Source organism: Ylistrum balloti, unplaced genomic scaffold (genome assembly GCF_031769215.1).
Source record: "Ylistrum balloti isolate Yb309-2 unplaced genomic scaffold, AGI_CSIRO_Ybal_v1 Utg369592, whole genome shotgun sequence".
In the NCBI taxonomy this organism is placed as follows: domain Eukaryota; kingdom Metazoa; phylum Mollusca; class Bivalvia; order Pectinida; family Pectinidae; genus Ylistrum; species Ylistrum balloti.
The window spans coordinates 911,587-930,704 of record NW_026781877.1 but is presented as its reverse complement, the minus strand read 5'-3'; the positions used below and the strand labels follow the sequence as shown (position 1 = coordinate 930,704).

The 19,118-nt window shown below is 34.7% G+C and overlaps 2 protein-coding genes across 2 annotated transcripts in view; one reads left to right on the top strand and one right to left on the bottom strand.

The window, feature by feature from the left end:
- Window positions 1-463: 463 nt before the first annotated feature.
- LOC132545144 (coiled-coil domain-containing protein 1-like) lies at window positions 464-2,433 on the bottom strand. Its single transcript, XM_060208822.1, has 2 exons — window positions 2,374-2,433; window positions 464-1,447 (listed from the first exon to the last, which is right to left on the bottom strand). Exons 1-2 carry the CDS (start codon window positions 2,431-2,433, stop codon window positions 464-466), a joined length of 1,044 nt encoding a protein of 347 aa, XP_060064805.1.
- Window positions 2,434-9,687: 7,254 nt separating this feature from the next.
- The window catches only part of LOC132544935 (zinc finger CCCH domain-containing protein 10-like), a 101,221-nt gene continuing 91,790 nt past the window's right edge, over window positions 9,688-19,118 (top strand). Inside the window, exon 1 of the mRNA XM_060208609.1 lies at window positions 9,688-9,706. The gene's annotated coding sequence lies outside the window, so the exon portion shown is untranslated. The remainder of the gene's footprint in view (window positions 9,707-19,118) is intronic.

Genomic DNA, 19,118 nt, shown 5'->3' with positions numbered 1-19,118 from the left:
ACATATTGAAAAGATTTGTGTATAACACAACCAATTAAAAGATAAACATGTGTGTAATATGTTTCAATGACTACACTGTCATCATCACCATGACACAGATGTTTTGTCTTATGTTGGTGGTCACAGTATATGAACTTGAAACTTATCAACTAGAAGAACATGTTTAATATGGTTTCTTATGATTTGATAAGACAACTTCTGGTATATAGGGAAAAGTTCATTTTATTGTATTGAAATATGATTTATGAGGTTCTTACCAAACATCTGATTTATCACATCATGTATGTTATCTATCACATCATCTATCTTATCTTTCACATCATTATCTATCACATCATCTGTCTTATCTATCACATCATCTGTCTTATCTATCACATCATCTGTCTTATCTATCACATCATCTGTCTTATCTATCACATCATCTGATTTATCATCTATCACATCATCTGTCTTATCTATCGCATCATCGGTCTATCACATCATCTATCACATCATCTGTCTTATCTATCACATCATCTGTCTTATCTATCACATCATCTGTCTTATCTATCACATCATCTGTCTTATCTATCACATCATCTGATTTATCTATCACATCATCTGTCTTATCTATCGCATCATCGGTCTTACCTATCACATCATCTGTCTTATCTATCACATCATCTGTCTTATCTATCACATCAATATATATCACATCATCTGTCTTATCTATCACATCATCTGTCTTATCTATCACATCATCTGATTTATCTATCACATCATCTGTCTTATCTATCACATCATCTGATTTATCTATCACATCATCTGTCTTATCTATCACATCATCTGTCTTATCTATCACATCATCTGTCTTATCTATCACATCATCTGTCTTATCTATCACATCATCTGATTTATCTATCACATCATCTGTCTTATCTATCACATCATCTGTCTTATCTATCACATCATCTGTCTTATCTATCACATCAATATCTATCACATCATCTGTCTTATCTATCACATCATCTGATTTATCTATCACATCATCTGTCTTATCTATCACATCATCTGTCTTATCTATCACATCATCTGTCTTATCTATCACATCATCTGATTTATCTATCACATCATCTGTCTTATCTATCACATCATCTGTCTTATCTATCACATCATCTGTCTTATCTATCACATCATCTGATTTATCTATCACATCATCTATCTTATCTATCACATCATCTATCTTATCTATCACATCATCTGTCTTATCTATCACATCATCTATCTTATCTATCACATCATCGGTCTTATCTATCACATCATCTGTCTTATCTATCACATCATCTGTCTTATCTATCACATCATCTGTCTTATCTATCACATCATCTGTCTTATCTATCACATCATCTGTCTTATCTATCACCTTATTATAGTAAGCTGATAAGGGGATGGGCCAGGGACTAGACAGCTAGTTCCTCAATGGAGTCTAGCTCTAGTTCTTGAGTCCTGGATGAGGGCCCCTTACGATCCTATGGCTTCTGCCTCTGTCAGCTTCAGTGCAGTGTTCCTGATTACCATTGCCTATTGGATGCAGCAGGAGTTTAGGCTCATACAATATCTTCTCATCCCTCTTTTCTTTGTTTGTCAAGGAACTTTTCCTCAGTCACCCTAGTTACTGATCTAGCTTTACTGGCCAAGAATCAGGTGCCTGAGCATTCCCCTGAACCTATCAAGATTCCTGCTCTGTCAGATTTTGTAAGGCCTGAGAATAGGCATAGTTAATATGTCTCTGTCAATCTCTGGGGTTTTATCTAAATAAAACTGTCAGGGCATGGTCCTCGTATGAGGCTCTTCTTGCCCATCAAGCAGTGTAAGCAGAATATATCTTCTCAGATCATTTCAAAGTGGATCTGTAAAGTTGTTTGATTTGCCTATGACAACTCTGATGATGAAGATCAAGCTTTTTATAGGGTTATAGCTCATGAGGTTAGGGCCTTGACTGCATCCTGGGCCCTACTCAATGGCTCCTCCTTTCAGGAGGTCATGTCCACTGCCTTTTGGTACGGTCAGACCTCCATCACAGACTTCTACCCTAGGTCCTGGACCACCCTTTCTGGAGGGTCTTTACTCTTAAGGAACCATTGATGGTGGTTCAGACTGTGCCTCCAGAGTCAGCTGGCCAACATCTCGGTGTGTCATATCCTGATTCCTGAGGAGAGAATTCTACTTTTTAATCCGGAGGTTCATGTCTTGTTGGCCTCGTCTTCCAGGATTTCAGAGTCTCCAACGCAGTAAGACAAATTGACAAAACATATAACATATAAAGTTATAATGGTATGTATTACTGAGATGAGATTGTTCTTGTAAAACCAATTTTTATGATGTTATACTTACCTCAATTTTATTGAATCGATCCCACCTGGCCTCCCCTTTACCCCTTTCCTTGTGTGACATGGCTTTGAAATATTAGTTTAGAGGATGTTACGAGAGTTTGTAAATGAATTTTTGGGAAGGTAGCCAGGATTATTTGAAATCCTTGTGACAGTGATATAAAGATGGGCGTAGGCATTGAATATGCATAATAGATATAATAAAATTATGGTAAGTATTACATCATGATAATTCGTTTTACAAGGAAAACCTCAAATCTGATTTGACTCCATGAAGCATGACATATTTATTTACAAAGTTATGAGTCTCCTTTTCAAGGTTGTGACATACAACTTGAGATTGTCTATACCTTGAGTTGTATCTTTTTTGTAAGATGGGATGGTATATATCAGAATATTTATCTTAATAAATAAACTCAATTATTTTCATCAAATTCACTGTAGCATTAACATTGATGTGTTTTGATGTATTAGATAACTGTTATATCTGAGACTGTTGGCAGCTGACATGCTGTTCCAGCAGTGTCTAGACAGTCATTTCTATTGAAGCAGATATTTCATAATTAATTTTAGTTAAGATATCTCAAGGATTTTTTTTGTGCATTCAGTTAGATTAATTATTCATATCATCTTATAAAGTAAGTGTTGTAAACAACTCTCCAAACGTACCAATCATGGTCAATCTGCATCACTCCTCGGACAACATTTACAAAATTAAAGGCACACTTTAGAAATAAATTATCACAGACCTGTCAATACTTTGAAATCAAATTAGGACTTTTCCTGTTTCTCAAAAAATGTTTAAATTACAATTACAAGGCACAAGATAATGTGAATCCCCTCACATCAGGGATAATTGGAAATTCAAACATGTTTTGAAGGATGAGAATATCCACATTCAAAAAGGATACAATCTGTTTATATTTTGATACATTGGAGGAGTTAATAAACAACATCTATAGTTTTCATGCATCCATCATATTACTTTGATTTAGAGCTGGTGATCAATCCTCCCACCATTTGCAAGCAATCTTTTTGCAACTTGGTTGACTTAATCACCTTTGAAATAAATTGTACCTTCCTGAACAGCATTTTCATGCCACTGTATTTGAAAGATCAAGTTACTACGCCCTTTTTTAATTGTTTTTTTTTTTTGGTAATATTTTGAAACTTGTCTGTAGAGATCTCCTCTCTCAATTTTTTAATGATATCTTATATGGCAGTCTGTCACCCTGACATGAAATGTGTGGTTTGCAGGATGGTATATTCATTCAGGTATTCCTGAAGGACCTACTACCTGTTGTGTTTGATTCAGAACTTTTCCTGAAAATTCCTCTCTCAGTTCTTCGCCAATTTCTTACTTGGACAGCTGTATAACAATGATATGAAATTGTATTTTCCTGAACAACATTTTGATTTAGAATAAATTAGTCGATATAATGGTATCAATTAACAGTAAATATTTTATAAATCCAAATGGTTCTCATTGAAGTTTACCAATTATGAAGCATATTTGAATCTATTTTCCATTGTGTAAATGACAAACAAATGTAACTTCATTTGCAAACTATGGCATCACAGAGATTAATTCATTGTAATTTGGAATGTTGTGCTTTATAAGCTATCTGCCATTTAATTGACATAAGCTGAAATAAAATAAAAAGAAAAAAAATTTTCCATTAAGTTAATGTGAAAAGTGGAATATTCATTGGATGTGTTGAAGAAGTAAAATTGCATTTGATTCATTATCTTAGATCCCTGTATCTGATGATATACTCCAATATGCCTTTCTATATGGGGATTGTCTCCCTTGCGTGTGTTTTGAAATAACAATTAAGGGCCACAAATTTTAGATAAATAAATAACAAATACTATTAAAATTAAGAGGTGAGTTGGAGTATTTAACATTGCCTTCACAAGTTACATATAACACAAAAGTGTAATATTATAAATTAGAGAAAAAAAAATTTGGTAAATTTTTGCTAAAACAAATGCAGATGTGCTGATACAACATCATAAGAGGTGGGCAAGTGGATGGTTTCGGGACAGACAGCACTGCAGGTCTCTAGTGATGGCCTTATGTATGGCACTGCATGAAAAGGATTTTTAAAAAATCTTTTCTTAAATTCAGACAATCTACCCCACCAAAACGGAGAATTTTGCTGAAATTTTGCTTACCACAATGCTAGTTTTCCTAATTCCCTAGCAGATTTCAACCAAATTTCATTTGAAACATCACATGTGTAAGGCAATAATTTCTCAAATGATTTTTTAATTGTCAGATGACCATCAAAACCCTTGGGCCTCTTGTAGTCAACTAGCACAGAAGATATGCTCAAAGCATTTTAACATAAATAAACACCAAGGCCAATATCACTTATCAAAAGAAAATATTATAGATGAATGTTTATATACAGTTTCTTAGGCAAACTTATTCTGAAAGGTAAAATTAAGAGAAATGATTTACTGGGTAATAATACTTATTTGGAGACTTTTTTGTATGTTTCTTTCAACAATGAAAGAAAGTATGGATGTCAGTTCAGTAACTTTGGCAGTCAATTTCTCAAGGTTTGCTTATATAAATTACTTATTAGATAGAAAGAGAACAGCATGCTTTAATCATCAGCACAAAGGAAATGGGAAGAAATAGGAACTGAACACCATCATAAAACTGTACAGCAGACAATTGCGGAACATTGTAGCTTTGATATCAGCTGTAATATTAGCAATGAGAAAAGGAGAGACTGGTTTTTTGGGTGGAAATTGTTTTATTATGTTTATTGTCTATCAGAAACTTGGTACCTTTGATGGTCGTAAGGTATGAACATGAACTATTAAAAAGAGGAGTGAGATCAGGAGAAATGATTTCATGTCAGGGTGAAAGAAAGTAATATTAAGTATGAAGGTGATGTTGAAAAACTGTAAAATCAAGGCTCAATTTTCATGGTTTTGTAAAATTCAATTTGTGGATAAATCTGGTCCATAAATTCCACTAGCACTAAAATACACCAATAGTTTTACTTGTTTTCATGGACATATAATTCTGTGGATAAGGAGCTGTCACAAATTGAACAATAAAACCTTCGAAAATTAATTATTTTACAGTTTAGTGAGGGTGAGATAGAGAAGAGGCGCCATTTCTCAGAAATAAACAAGTCTTACACACACAAAGAAAACTAGAAAAAGTAGAGACTAAGATATGTACGGTAACAAAAAGTGGTTAAAATGAAAATATCTAAAATAGAATGGAATATTCAAAAAGTAATAATTGATATTTTACTTGGTTAAAAACATTCCTGAAATACTTATTTTATGGAAAAGATGAGGATCTCAATTAAGATGACAATGATTCAAAGGAAAACATCCCATCTAGCATATTAGTTGTAAATTTATCCTCCAAACAAAAGTGCAGATTCTTCCAGAATCCTGACTAGCTGTTGTTGACTTATTTCCAAAACATTTTTTTTTTTTTTGGTTTGTCTTTCTTTTGAGTAAAATATCATTTCTTTGATAAATATAAAATTTTAGGTGTTGTGTTTGGCAGTAAGCAAAAGAATAAATGGCTATTAGCCGTATCAGTTGGAGATAGCAATGTATATCAGCAATATCATACTATTGATGAAGCAAGTGAGCGGAGAAAGGCAATTGGCGGGGTGATTACAGTTAATAGATTTCAGTCTGACTGCTACAAAAAGCATGCAAGAAATGGAATGATGATGTGTCTTATCTCTTATATTATAGTATGAATGAAAAGGTTTCTAATGAAACGCTACAGAGAATACTTTTCATTATTGATGAAAACAATGGAACACTCATGCCACACACTCAATTATTCTAAGAAAAGATGCCACAAAATCTCAAGGCCACATCATGCAAAAATTTCATAACACAATCAACATTGCCTCTCAATAAAACCTACCTTTTGCTGAAACAAAAGCGAAAAACAGTAAGTGCCAACCAAGAATGTATCACAGCAAATATTATTAATGCACAAAGGCAACTTGCATAATAATCAGATTTATATGCTGAGAAATGCCAAAATATGAACATGGAATATGATATGCCATCCACAAACTAAAGTGCAACGCACTACAGAAAATATGCTTACATGCCAGAATTTGATGACACATACTATGTACACAATCAAACATGTCACACCCTAAACATGCCACAAATTAGATGTAGAAAATGAAGTAAGCCACACATTCAAGCATGTCAGTGAGGTGTTAATGTACAGAGCGACGACTACGATCTGTTTCTCATCCACAAAACTTACCGGAAACTCTACATGTTGGTAAAGTTTTACTGAGAGAACTTGGACTGGTATTAACTGTTCCTGTTAATAACCGTTCTCTGGTAATGACTGTTCCGTTAATAACTGTTCACTGATAATAGCTTTTCACAAGTAAAAACTCTTCCCTGGGAATAACTGTTCACTAGTAATACTCTTCACTAATGATAACTGTTCACTAGTAATACTCTTCACCAATGATAACTGTTCACTAGTAATACTCTTCACTAATGATAACTGTTCACTAGTAATACTCTTCACCAATGATAACTGTTCACTAGTAATACTCTTCACTAATGATAACTGTTCACTAGTAATACTCTTCACTAATGATAACTGTTCACTAGTAATACTCTTCACTAATGATAACTGTTCACTAGTAATACTCTTCACTAATGATAACTGTTCACTAGTAATACTCTTCACTAATGATAACTGTTCACTAGTAATACTCTTCACTAATGATAACTGTTCACTGGTAATACTCTTCACCAATGATAACTGTTCACTAGTAATACTCTTCACCAATGATAACTGTTCACTGGTAATACTCTTCACCAATGATAACTGTTCACTAGTAATACTCTTCACTAATGATAACTGTTCACTAGTAATACTCTTCACTAATGATAACTGTTCACTAGTAATACTCTTCACTAATGATAACTGTTCACTAGTAATACTCTTCACTAATGATAACTGTTCACTAGTAATACTCTTCACTAATGATAACTGTTCACTAGTAATACTCTTCACTAATGATAACTGTTCACTAGTAATACTCTTCACTAATGATAACTGTTCACTAGTAATACTCTTCACTAATGATAACTGTTCACTAGTAATACTCTTCACTAATGATAACTGTTCACTAGTAATACTCTTCACCAATGATAACTGTTCACTAGTAATACACTTCACCAATGATAACTGTTCACTAGTAATACTCTTCACCAATGATAACTGTTCACTAGTAATACTCTTCACTAATGATAACTGTTCACTAGTAATACTCTTCACTAATGATAACTGTTCACTAGTAATACTCTTCACTAATGATAACTGTTCACTGGTAATACTCTTCACTAATGATAACTGTTCACTAGTAATACTCTTCACTAATGATAACTGTTCACTGGTAATACTCTTCACTAATGATAACTGTTCACTGGTAATACTCTTCACTAATGATAACTGTTCACTGGTAATACTCTTCACTAATGATAACTGTTTACTGGTAATAATTATTTCACTGGTAATGTCTATTTACTAGAAATAGGTATTCCTTGGTAATATCTTTTCACTGGTAAAAACTCTTTGTTGCTAATAACAGTTAAAACAATATTGTTGGAAAAAACAGGTTTCAGGTCAATAACTGTAACTGTTCCCTAGCAGTAAATGTTCCCTGACAATAACTGTATACATGCAATAGTTGTTTCCTGGTAGTAACTCTTCTATGGATAAAAGAGTTCCCTGGCAATAAATATTAAGCAGATATAAGTGTTCCCTGGCAATAAATGTTAACTGGATATAAGTGTTCCCTGGCAATAAATGGTCATTGATTGATAAGTGTTCCCTGGCAATAAATGTTAACTGGATATAAGTGTTCCCTGGCAATAAATGGTCATTGATTGTTAAGTGTTCCCTGGCAATAAATGGTCATTGATTGTTAGTGTTCCCTGGCAATAAATGGTCATTGGATAGAAGTGTTACCTGGCAACAAATGGTCACTGGATAGAAGTGTTCCCTGGCAACAAATGGTCATTGGAGAGAAGTGTTCCCTGGCAATAACTGTACATTTGTGATAATTTTTCCAAGGAGCAGTAACAGTTTTGTGGATGTAAATGTTTCATGGCATTAAATGTACAGTAGTAGTTCTATGGCAGTAACTGTGAATATAAGTGTTCCCTGGCAGTAACTGTTCTGTGGATAGAAGTGTTCCCTGGCAGTAACTGTTCTGTGGATATAAGTGTTCCCTGGCAGTAACTGTTCTGTGGATATAAGTGTTCCCTGGCAGTAACTGTTCTGTGGATATAAGTGTTCCCTGGCAGTAACTGTTCTGTGGATATAAGTGTTCCCTGGCAGTAACTGTTCTGTGGATATAAGTGTTCCCTGGCAATAACCGTACATTCGTGATAGTTGTTCCCTGGCAATATTTATTCCTCAGCCATAGCTCGTCCTATAGACAATAACTATTCCCCGCCAGTAGTTGCGTGTTCCAATAAGCAATGGATATTACCTGGCAATAACTTCTGAAAATGTGTCATATTATTCAACTTGTTGACATTTTATAATTGATTTGGATTCTAAGCTTTGTAGAAAGTAAAGTGAACAGGTAAGTGAACCAGGTAGTGTTTTCTTCACCAGCTAATCCTCATCTCCTTTAGCTGGACTATAATATGCTTGGGTTCAATAAATACTGTGATGATGCTGTGGAGCAGGGCACTGTGAGATTGTTAAGACTTCTGTGTGGGTGATTTTTATGGAACTCTCTGACATGAAGGTGTATCTTTTAACAGATTTCCGCTGACACCAACCTGAGGTATATATGTGAGACTGTGTACATGTGTTTGTATATCACACCAATACACTGTTGGTCTGTGAGATGTAACGAGATTTTCTTTGGCAATAATGTGCATTTATTGCAGATATCCTTTACACAGTCTGGGAATAACTGTCTATTAGATAGTTTTATCTTCATAGTTAGCAGATCTGAAGCTGGAGAAATCTTTGTTTACTAGGTTTCTGTGAATGTTATTTGCATTAGATGTATTTAGAGGACCAGGGCCGTTCACTGATTGATATTTTTATTATGCATCATGTTTTACTTTAAACTGACACAACCTTGCATTTCTCACAAATTCCTTCGATTTCAAACTGTAAGAAAAAGAATGATTTCCTGTCTGTATGAGATATGTCATCTGTCGGGAAGTTTACACGTAGGAGTGGAGTTTATAAGGTGTCGCTTTCTTTATTTACAGATTCTATGTCAATAAAGAAGATATTTCCAACTGTTTCAGGAATAACTGACAGAAGAAGATCAAAGGTATGTACTTACAGTACACAACTGTGTCTCTTTACAGTTCTGTAATACTAGCAGTGTGTAAAATACTGTCACAATTTACTGTAAGTGATGTGCAAGTAGAGGAACTTTGGTTATAATTAAAGTTTACACTGTGATATCAAATACTTAAACCCTGATCAGTGTATTATATAAGTATGAATTGATGTCACACTTCCTGGTCAGTGTATTATAAGTATGAACTGATGTCAAACTTTCTGGTCAGTTTAATAAAAGTATGAATTGATGTCACACTTCCTGGTCAGTGTATTATAAGTATGAACTGATGTCACACTTTCTGGTCAGTGTATTATAAGTATGAACTGATGTCATACTTTCTGGTCAGTGTATTATAAGTATGAACTGATGTCAAACTTTCTGGTCAGTTTAATAAAAGTATGAACTGATGTCACACTTCCTGGTCAGTGTATAATAAATATGAATTGATGTCACACTTCCTGGTCAGTGTATTATAAGTATGTACTGATGTCACACTTTCTGGTCAGTGTATTATAAGTATGAACTGATGTCACACTTCCTGGTCAGTGTATTATAAGTATGTACTGATGTCACACTTTCTGGTCAGTGTATTATAAGTATGAACTGATGTCACACTTCCTGGTCAGTGTATGATAAGTATGAACTGATGTCATACTTCCTGGTCAGTGTATAAAGTATGAATTGATGTCACACTTCCTGGTCAGTGTATTATAAGTATGAACTGATGTCACACTTTCTGGTCAGTGTATCATAAGTATGAACTGTTGTCACACTTCCTGGTCAGTGTATTATAAGTATGAATTGATGTCACACTTCCTGGTCAGTGTATTATAAGTATGAATTGATGTCACACTTCCTGGTCAGTGTATTATAAATATGAATTGATGTCACACTTCCTGGTCAGTGTATTATAAGTATGTACTGATGTCACACTTTCTGGTCAGTGTATTATAAGTATGAATTGATGTCACACTTCCTGGTCGGTGTAATAAAAGTATAAACTGATGTCACACTTCCTGGTCAGTGTATTGTAAGTATGAACACTTCAGATATATTTGATTCAAATATGAACTGATGTTATACTAGCTGGTCATACATTGTGTTAAGTGTGAACTGATGTGTTGCTATAATGTGTTGTAGTGCATCAATCATTACACCTGGTCATCACAAAACCATCAGTGAATTTTTATTTTTTTGTTTTCTTTTTTTGTCCCAAAGTCTGTTTATTGTACTGCCTTTCCAATGACCATTATCCGTGCACTTGATTGATGTATCCTGGGAAAAACAGGAAACAGTAGGCACGAGGCGATGGAACTGTTATTTAAACCCAAAACATGTCCAGCTGTAATTACATAAACACTAGCAACCATTAAATGAAAACATTTTGTGAAGGTGTTAAGAAAAAGAAACAATAGAGCCAGCACGCGTGTCTGTGGGGATTGTGAGTTTACACTACACACAGAACAGCAGCTGTATAGCACACTGCTCTTCGATACTTCTATCATACAGGCCAGGCCAGCCTAGCACTGAGGACAGGAACAATTAAAAAAACAGACACTTGAATGAAAAATTCAGGTACGTGTAACACAGCAGACTGAGAAAGGAATTATAAAAGTCTCCTGCTGTGCTGTTACGTACTTGGGTGTTCTGTGGAATCAGGAGCACATGTCGTGGTTCAGCTTCATCCTAGTGTTAGCCTCAGAGTGCTGATCCTAGGGCTACAGCCTACAGCCACGGTTATTATAGTCCGACATAGTTTCTACACAAGGCATTTTACTTGTATTTAAATTATCCTAAAAATTATGACATATGCCTTGGGAGCAAGACCTTAAAAAGGGATCTCAAATTTGGATTTATAAGTGGTGTTTGCGGAGAGAGTTGAGAGAAGATTGGAGCTATCAATTAAAGGTAAGACCTGGTGTTTTGGTTTGGTTTATACTCGTGGCTGGCACATATTTCCTAAGTTTATTGATTGTGTAGTCTGCTCGACCTTGTGTATCACTCTGGCATGTTGGAGGGAACAGCCTTATGGCTCCTATACTTCTCATGCCTGGGATCTGATCCCTAATACTGCAAAACCTCTGACACTGTCATGTCAGAATGTCACAAGAAATCTCCCTCCGGAAGGCAGTTACACGCAGCAATTTCTCTTTTAAATACTCATGGAACTGAGTTTTCTGTAGATTTTCTATATATTTGTTGACATTTCAGTCTTTTTTTAGGTAAAAATAGCTGTGCAATTTCTGGACAATCACTGATATTATATAAATCTTTATATTATTGTATGCAAATGTTGTCCTTACAGTCAAATACAGAAAATAGCATTGATATTTCACACACAGGAAAATGATAACTTTGTAATATTAGGTTGTAATTATAGTCAAATTCAGTCAACCAATATTTTCAGAATATGATGGGGAATACAAGTGTAAAGCTGAACATAGAACTGAGTCTGCTGTCTCTGTTAGAGAATCACTGGAGATTACCTTTCTACTTACAGTATTTGACATTTTGTGGACAAAAAACCTTGAGACAATTGGTTTTCGATGTCTGACACATAATCCCTCAGTAATACTAAGACCAAAGTAATATTGTGACAAATTTGAAATATCCCATCATGTTTAGAACGAGGAGATGTATAAATGGGTAGACAAGCTACATGAAGTCACATCTGCCAGTTGATGATGGATAAACTGACCTGGGTTTCCTCATTCAATTCCTGGAGTCTTATAAGATTTTGAGCAGTTTGCATTTAAGTATTTGATTTATTTTTGGCTTGTTCACATGAACAACAAATAGACCATAAAGGAATGAACCAGCACCCCTGGCTAGTACTGACTGACTTTGGCTTATACTGCAGCTGAAAGTCTATATATCAGAATACCATCCTTGCTATTACAGTTTAAAAAAAAAAAAAATTACTGTTTCCCTTAGATTTTAAAGTGTTGTTGCCCTCTCAAATCTCTTTAAAGAATAGAAATCATGAATCTCCCCGCACCTCCCACCTCCCCCACCCTAACCCACCCCACCCCAAAAAATCCACAATGACATATTTTCTAGGTATACAATGAATGCTTCAAAATTTAAGTAAAAAAAACAGTATGCCTTGTAATATATGTATTAAGGTAATGATATATAGCAGATAAGAATTAGATGCATATATTCTGACACTATTTGTCATGAAGGTGTGTTGTTACTCATTTTAGGGAACCCTTAATCATGGTAGATAAAGGAAAACTCATGTGTCTTATAAGTGTCACTTGTTATGTATGGCACAAAGTTTTTTAGGAATGATTTTGTCCTTGTTTCAAATTTCTATGTCCAGTGACTACTGAATTAAGACATAAGGTAATACCTGGTTGTAATGTATATTAATCACACTGTCCAAAATATATAGATTCTTTATTCCAATCCCATGATAATTTTTCACACCAGTCGTTTCTGCTCCCACCCATTGTTTACAGTAAACAGTGACATGTGGTATATACCTTAGTTTTAGTTTCCATAGCAACACAGTAACAGAAATAAGTTGATACAGAACATTAGTTTGGTGAATTTTTGTAGGTTAATAAGCCAGCTGTTGCCGTAGACAACCACATTAAGCATTGGTAACTTTAAACTTTACAGCAGCTATGATATGTTTGCAAGGATTTTCCTTTTTTTTCATTAAATGGAAGAAACACCGAAGTCTTTTAGATAGTAATGATAATAATGTGACGACAACAAGCCATTAACTGATATTGGTACAGTATATTTCAATGTTTTACTGAAGTTTACAATTTTAAAAAGATATACAAGTTGACTGATGCTAATGCTCCAGGCTTATCATTAAGATCAGTAGATCTGCTGGCTAAAGTCCTGATCAACTTGTTTATATGTTTAAACACCTAGGCCAACAAATTGAGGAGCATACCCATTACATCTTCATATTGACTCTCCTCAGTACTTTAGAAAAAGATCGAACTAGACTATTTAAATATTGCTGATCTTTCAACTGGAATAACAGATCTATGAGCTTTTCCTGGCTTTTACAAACACTTTCAATGTGTGAAAATAAGCAGTTTTCTACATGTTTGACATTTTAACCTTGAACTTAAGTGCAGCTCCTGCCATTCAAGCATTAATATACATCTGTTTGGTTATGAATTATCTTTTTGACATTTTCTGTTGAAAATGAATTGCTTTACTTAATTAACTATTTAATTAAATAAGTGACTAACATATAATTGCATTTTTCATTGATTTCATATATGATGATATCTTAATAAAATTAGAACCAACATTTATTGTGGAAACCGGACATGAGCGTGAAGGGGAAAGAAAATGAAAAATGAAAATTGTGTCTGTTATGTTTATTTATGAGTTGTAAAAATGAAATCATGTAAAATACTCATTCTGTATTCTAATTAAAAATATGAAATATCATTTTGATATTATTTAATTAAGATTTTTAATTGAAAGGTAACTGTATATTTTCAAATATAATAGCTGCCAAGATATGTGACTAGGTTTCTTGTCTAATGAGAATTCATGAATAAAAATTATCATACTAAAATATTAAAGATATCTAGATTTTTTATAGATTGTTTTGAAAAAGAAACAATTCTATGAAAGAAAGACCTTCACAGGATAATTACACAGTATTGAAAGTAATATCACTATCTATCACTATCTACCTTCATGCATTCTAATTTCTCTTAGACTTTGTTTTCATCCTGCTTCCAATCTGCTGATAAAACTCTCATGTGTCAAATATATTAATAAATACTCAGATGTTATTGGTTGAAAGGGAGAAAGTAACATGTATATAGGAAGCTGAAATCTTTATTCCAACTTAAATAAACTGAAAATTGAATGAAACGTGGACAAGATTTGATGAAAGGAAAGACTTACCAGGATTATGATAATGTCTTTCGTGCCCTATTCCAAATCATTGTCATCTACAATATCTTAACATATAGTTCTACACCTTATCATATAAGTTCATAGTTAACATTTCTGCATTGTCATCAACAATGTTTCTGGTATGCATGAGAACAGAGCGTTCATGTCTCACATACATTTTCTATTTCATCAAAAGCATTCACAGTTAGAACCATTCTTATATAAAAAATATTTCTTTTGAACTTGTTAATATGGGAATTCTGATAGACACACCACCTGTCTAAACAAGCACCTGTCCTAACAGGATTACTAATTATAACAGATGATGTGCTGTCAGTGATACAGGTACTAGATTGATGGGTGAGGAATCTGATTCAGATTGTATCTGGTCAGGCATGTGTCCTGAATCTTCATTAACCCTAAATCTGACAGCTGACCATCACAGAGTAGCCATTTTCGGTAATGGCCTGTGATAACCATTCATTAGTTTACTTTGTGTCTTCAGGCTGGTTGTGGTCATTTCTCAGTCTGTTATGGATATTGAACACACTGCTAAGGCATTATTCCACAACAGATAGAATTAGGTTATCTTTTGGTTCAGAAATGGTGATGTTTTTAATGAGTGTCCAGTGGATATTTTCTGTGGTCAATTTTCATCCTGAGGAGTTTGGACATAGTTATGGCTATCTCTTTAATTAATGTTTGTGGTCAGGCAGAAACAGGCGGCTGGAATGCTGTCAAGTCTTTACAGATGTTATAAATAATGGCTATAAAAACAAAGCACATTCCCTCATCTCACATCACCAGCAACAGCCAAAACTCCTGAACAAAAGGACTATTAGTGTAGTCACAGGTGTTACCCAATCTTAATTAGAAGACATTACTGTGTGTAGTCACAGGTGTTACCCAATCTTAATAGGTAGACACTACTGTGTGTAGTCACACGTGTTACCCAATCTTAATAGGTAGACACTACTGTGTGTAGTCACACGTGTTACCCAATCTTAATAGGTAGACACTACTGTGTGTAGTCACGAGTGTTACCCAATCTTAATAGGTAGACACTACTGTGTGTAGTCACAAGTGTTACCCAGTCTTACTAGGTCGACACTACTGTGTGTAGTCACAAGTGTTACCCAGTCACAAGTGTTACCCAGTCTTACTAGGTCGACACTACTGTGTGTAGTCACAAGTGTTACCCAGTCTTACTAGGTCGACACTACTGTGTGTAGTCTCTAGTATTTGACATATGTGTTAAGTGATTCTCTTTTGGCCAGAATGCTCTCAGCCTTCCTCTGAAACATGTGTATTTGGTCAGAGGGCTTTCAACCTTCCTCTAAAACCTGTATATTTGGCCTGAGTGTTTTCAACCTTCCTCTGAAACATGTGTATTTGGTCAGAGGGCTTTCAACCTTCCTCTAAAACCTGTATATTTGGCCTGAGTGTTTTCAACCTTCCTCTGAAACATGTGTATTTGGTCAGAGGGCTTTCAACCTTCCTCTAAAACCTGTATATTTGGCCTGAGTGTTTTCAACCTTCCTCTGAAACATGTGTATTTGGTCAGAGGGCTTTCAACCTTCCTCTAAAACCTGTATATTTGGCCTGAGTGTTTTCAACCTTCCTCTGAAACATGTGTATTTGGTCAGAGGGCTTTCAACCTTCCTCTAAAACCTGTATATTTGGCCTGAGTGTTTTCAACCTTCCTCTGAAACATGTGTATTTGGTCAGAGGGCTTTCAACGTTACTCTATTACCTTTCTTTTTGGCCTGTTTGTTTTCAACCTTCCTCTGAAACATGTGTATTTGGTCAGAGGGCTTTCAACCTTCCTCTAAAACCTGTATATTTGGCCTGAGTGTTTTCAACCTTCCTCTGAAACATGTGTATTTGGTCAGAGGGCTTTCAACCTTCCTCTAAAACCTGTATATTTGGCCTGAGTGTTTTCAACCTTCTTCTGAAACATGTGTATTTGGGCAGAGGGCTTTCAACCTTACTCTAAAACCTGTATATTTAGTTAGAAGGCTTTCAACCTTCCCTTAAAACCTGTATTTTTCGCCAGGGTGTTGAGCCATGCAGTACTGTTAGTATGATAACAAGACCTGAGACATATTTAGCCAGTGCGTTCAGCCATGCTGTATTACTCCAGTGTTGACAGAAATTGATTTGTAATATCCCTAATGATGGCTTTAAGATTGACATTGATTTCCAGTACATTCTAAGTCTGGTTTGTATATACACAGGGGTTTACATCCTAACTAGTGGTCACTTCACATCAGTGTATACAGAACAAGAAAGCTGTGTACAGAGTGAGAGAACTGAGAGGAGAGAACACAGTTAGGGAGGGTGCTGAAATAGGATCTAACTTGTAGATACCAGGAGCTAGTGTGAATACCAGTGCTATAACAATTAACCTTTAAGATGACACCTCCTCTACTCCCCTCCCCCCTCCCCCTCCCACCTCCCCCTTCACTCTCCCATGTGACAACATATATACATGATTTACTTTATCCCAGCTGTCATATGAAACTTTTTTCTGTGGGAAACAAAATTTGCTTTGTGGCATTGTGTGCCGGGGTATATGTGAAGGAAATATTATAATTAAATAAAAACTGATTCACATGGCTGACTTCAAATGTAAGCCAACTAAGATAGATAAAAGCAACAGTTTTACAGAGAACAATTTGCAGTGGTTTGTCTCTTTTTTAGTCATTTTTGTATAAGGAATTGAACAGTTTCAATATAAAAAGTTCTGATTTATATGTCTGTTATTTATTGATGAAGATTGCATTTGTCTGGTATCACTCAAGTTTTTGCACCAGGTACGTAGGTATATAAAGTCTATCTCTCTATACTACTGGCAGATCTATCTAATTTCCAACAGATTCGTGATCTGGCACTATAATAATCGTGATAGCAGTGATAAAATTATTCATTCAAAGATGATGATAAATTGTGATAGTCTTTGTATAGAGCTATTCAAATTATTTATTCAAAGACATATTCGTGATCTTCATGTTATCATCTTTGAGGTGTATCAGCCATATTTACTTATTCAAAGCCTTGCGTTACTGGGGCGATGCTTTATTCTTCTGCCACTAACAAATACTGGGAACTAGAACTCAGGTACATCATTATTATTGACTATATAGAGTTATTGTCAAGGTTTTTGGACTAAATTGTCTTCCAGGTCTGATTTGTGAGGAGGGCGACAATAGAATCTATTACTTATTCAGTACAGCAGATTATTGATCTGAGCAGTCAGCTCTCCTCCATGTCAACTTAACGCTGAATGTTTAAAAATTACTATTGTTAAAATCAATATTGTCTTGAAAAATCATTAATTGTTTTACCATTGAGTGTGACTGCTTTGTCTAAAAGAATAGAATTTATCTGTGTCAGTGTTAGACATAGGAAGAGACGGTGGATAGCTGTTAATTGATCTAGGAAACTGTACTCAATCAGATTTCGCATCTCAGATGACACAAAAATATTCTGATAAGGAACATTCAGTAGGCAAAATAATTAAGCTGTTTGATTTGAAACTTCAATTTAATAACTGCAGTAATCTTTTTGGGGTTACAATAATTTTTAACATTTTTGTTAATTGTGTAAATTGTGGAGACTGTGCTGCATGGTGTTGTAAACATACCGATGTATTTTTAGACATGATACAGCTTCTGTAGGGTCAATGTGGGGTCAATTATTGGTACAACTACATTGTATCTGTTGATGGGTGACAACAAAATGTAAATGGAAGGTGATATCTGCTGAAAAGACAACTATAACCAATATATGAATTTTAGTGTTATGGTCATGTGTTTTCTATCCTAGTAATGCAGTGCTTTCTGTGTGGCATTGTTTTCCTTGACAATTATCACAGTTTTTGCTACAAAGTTGCATTATTGTGCCCTCTTTTATTCCAGCAGTGAAAACTGGCAGTCTCGCCCTGAAAGACCACATTTTTATTGACTCAAAGTAGTAACTGGATATGCTCACATAAAGTCACTTCATCTAGAGTATAGGCAGTTAGTTGTCTCACACACTTTATATGCTGGAAGAGTCACTAAACGTCAGGGGATCCGTTTCATGACTGTAATTGAGACTATCAATCATACTTATAGTTTTGCAACCTTTTCAAAGGTTAGAGAAAATTTAGTATGTGAATATCTTGTTGCATCTTATTACTGAGTTTTATAGGAAAAATTCTCGTGTTGATTCAATTGATTTGGAATCTGTTAGATGGGATAAATACAATTAGTTTATCTTAAACGTAATTATCACTTAAGTGTTAGTATTCCACTGCGACAAATTAAACTGTACATTTTATAGGAAAAGTAAAAGGCTTTGTAATGTGCTATCATTATCAGTACTGGGTAGTCTATCGATCTCAACATTTTGTGACAAGAAACACTTAATTCATCACTGACACTTTGATAAAAATTGCTGAGTGTTGTTATGAAAGAGAATATCAGAGTGTGTCGCTGTAAAAATTACAGCTTTTTTAATGAATAATGAA

What these genes read in the sequence shown, in the direction of transcription:
- LOC132545144 (XM_060208822.1), bottom strand. Translation starts at nt 2,433, where the DNA reads ATGTCACACAAGGAAAGGGGTAAAGGGGAGGCCAGGTGGGATCGATTC. An exon ending in ATCGATTCAATAAAATTGAG is followed by an intron (nt 1,448 to 2,373) that starts GTAAGTATAACA and finishes TTGAGGAACTAG; the next exon opens with CTGTCTAGTCCCTGGCCCAT.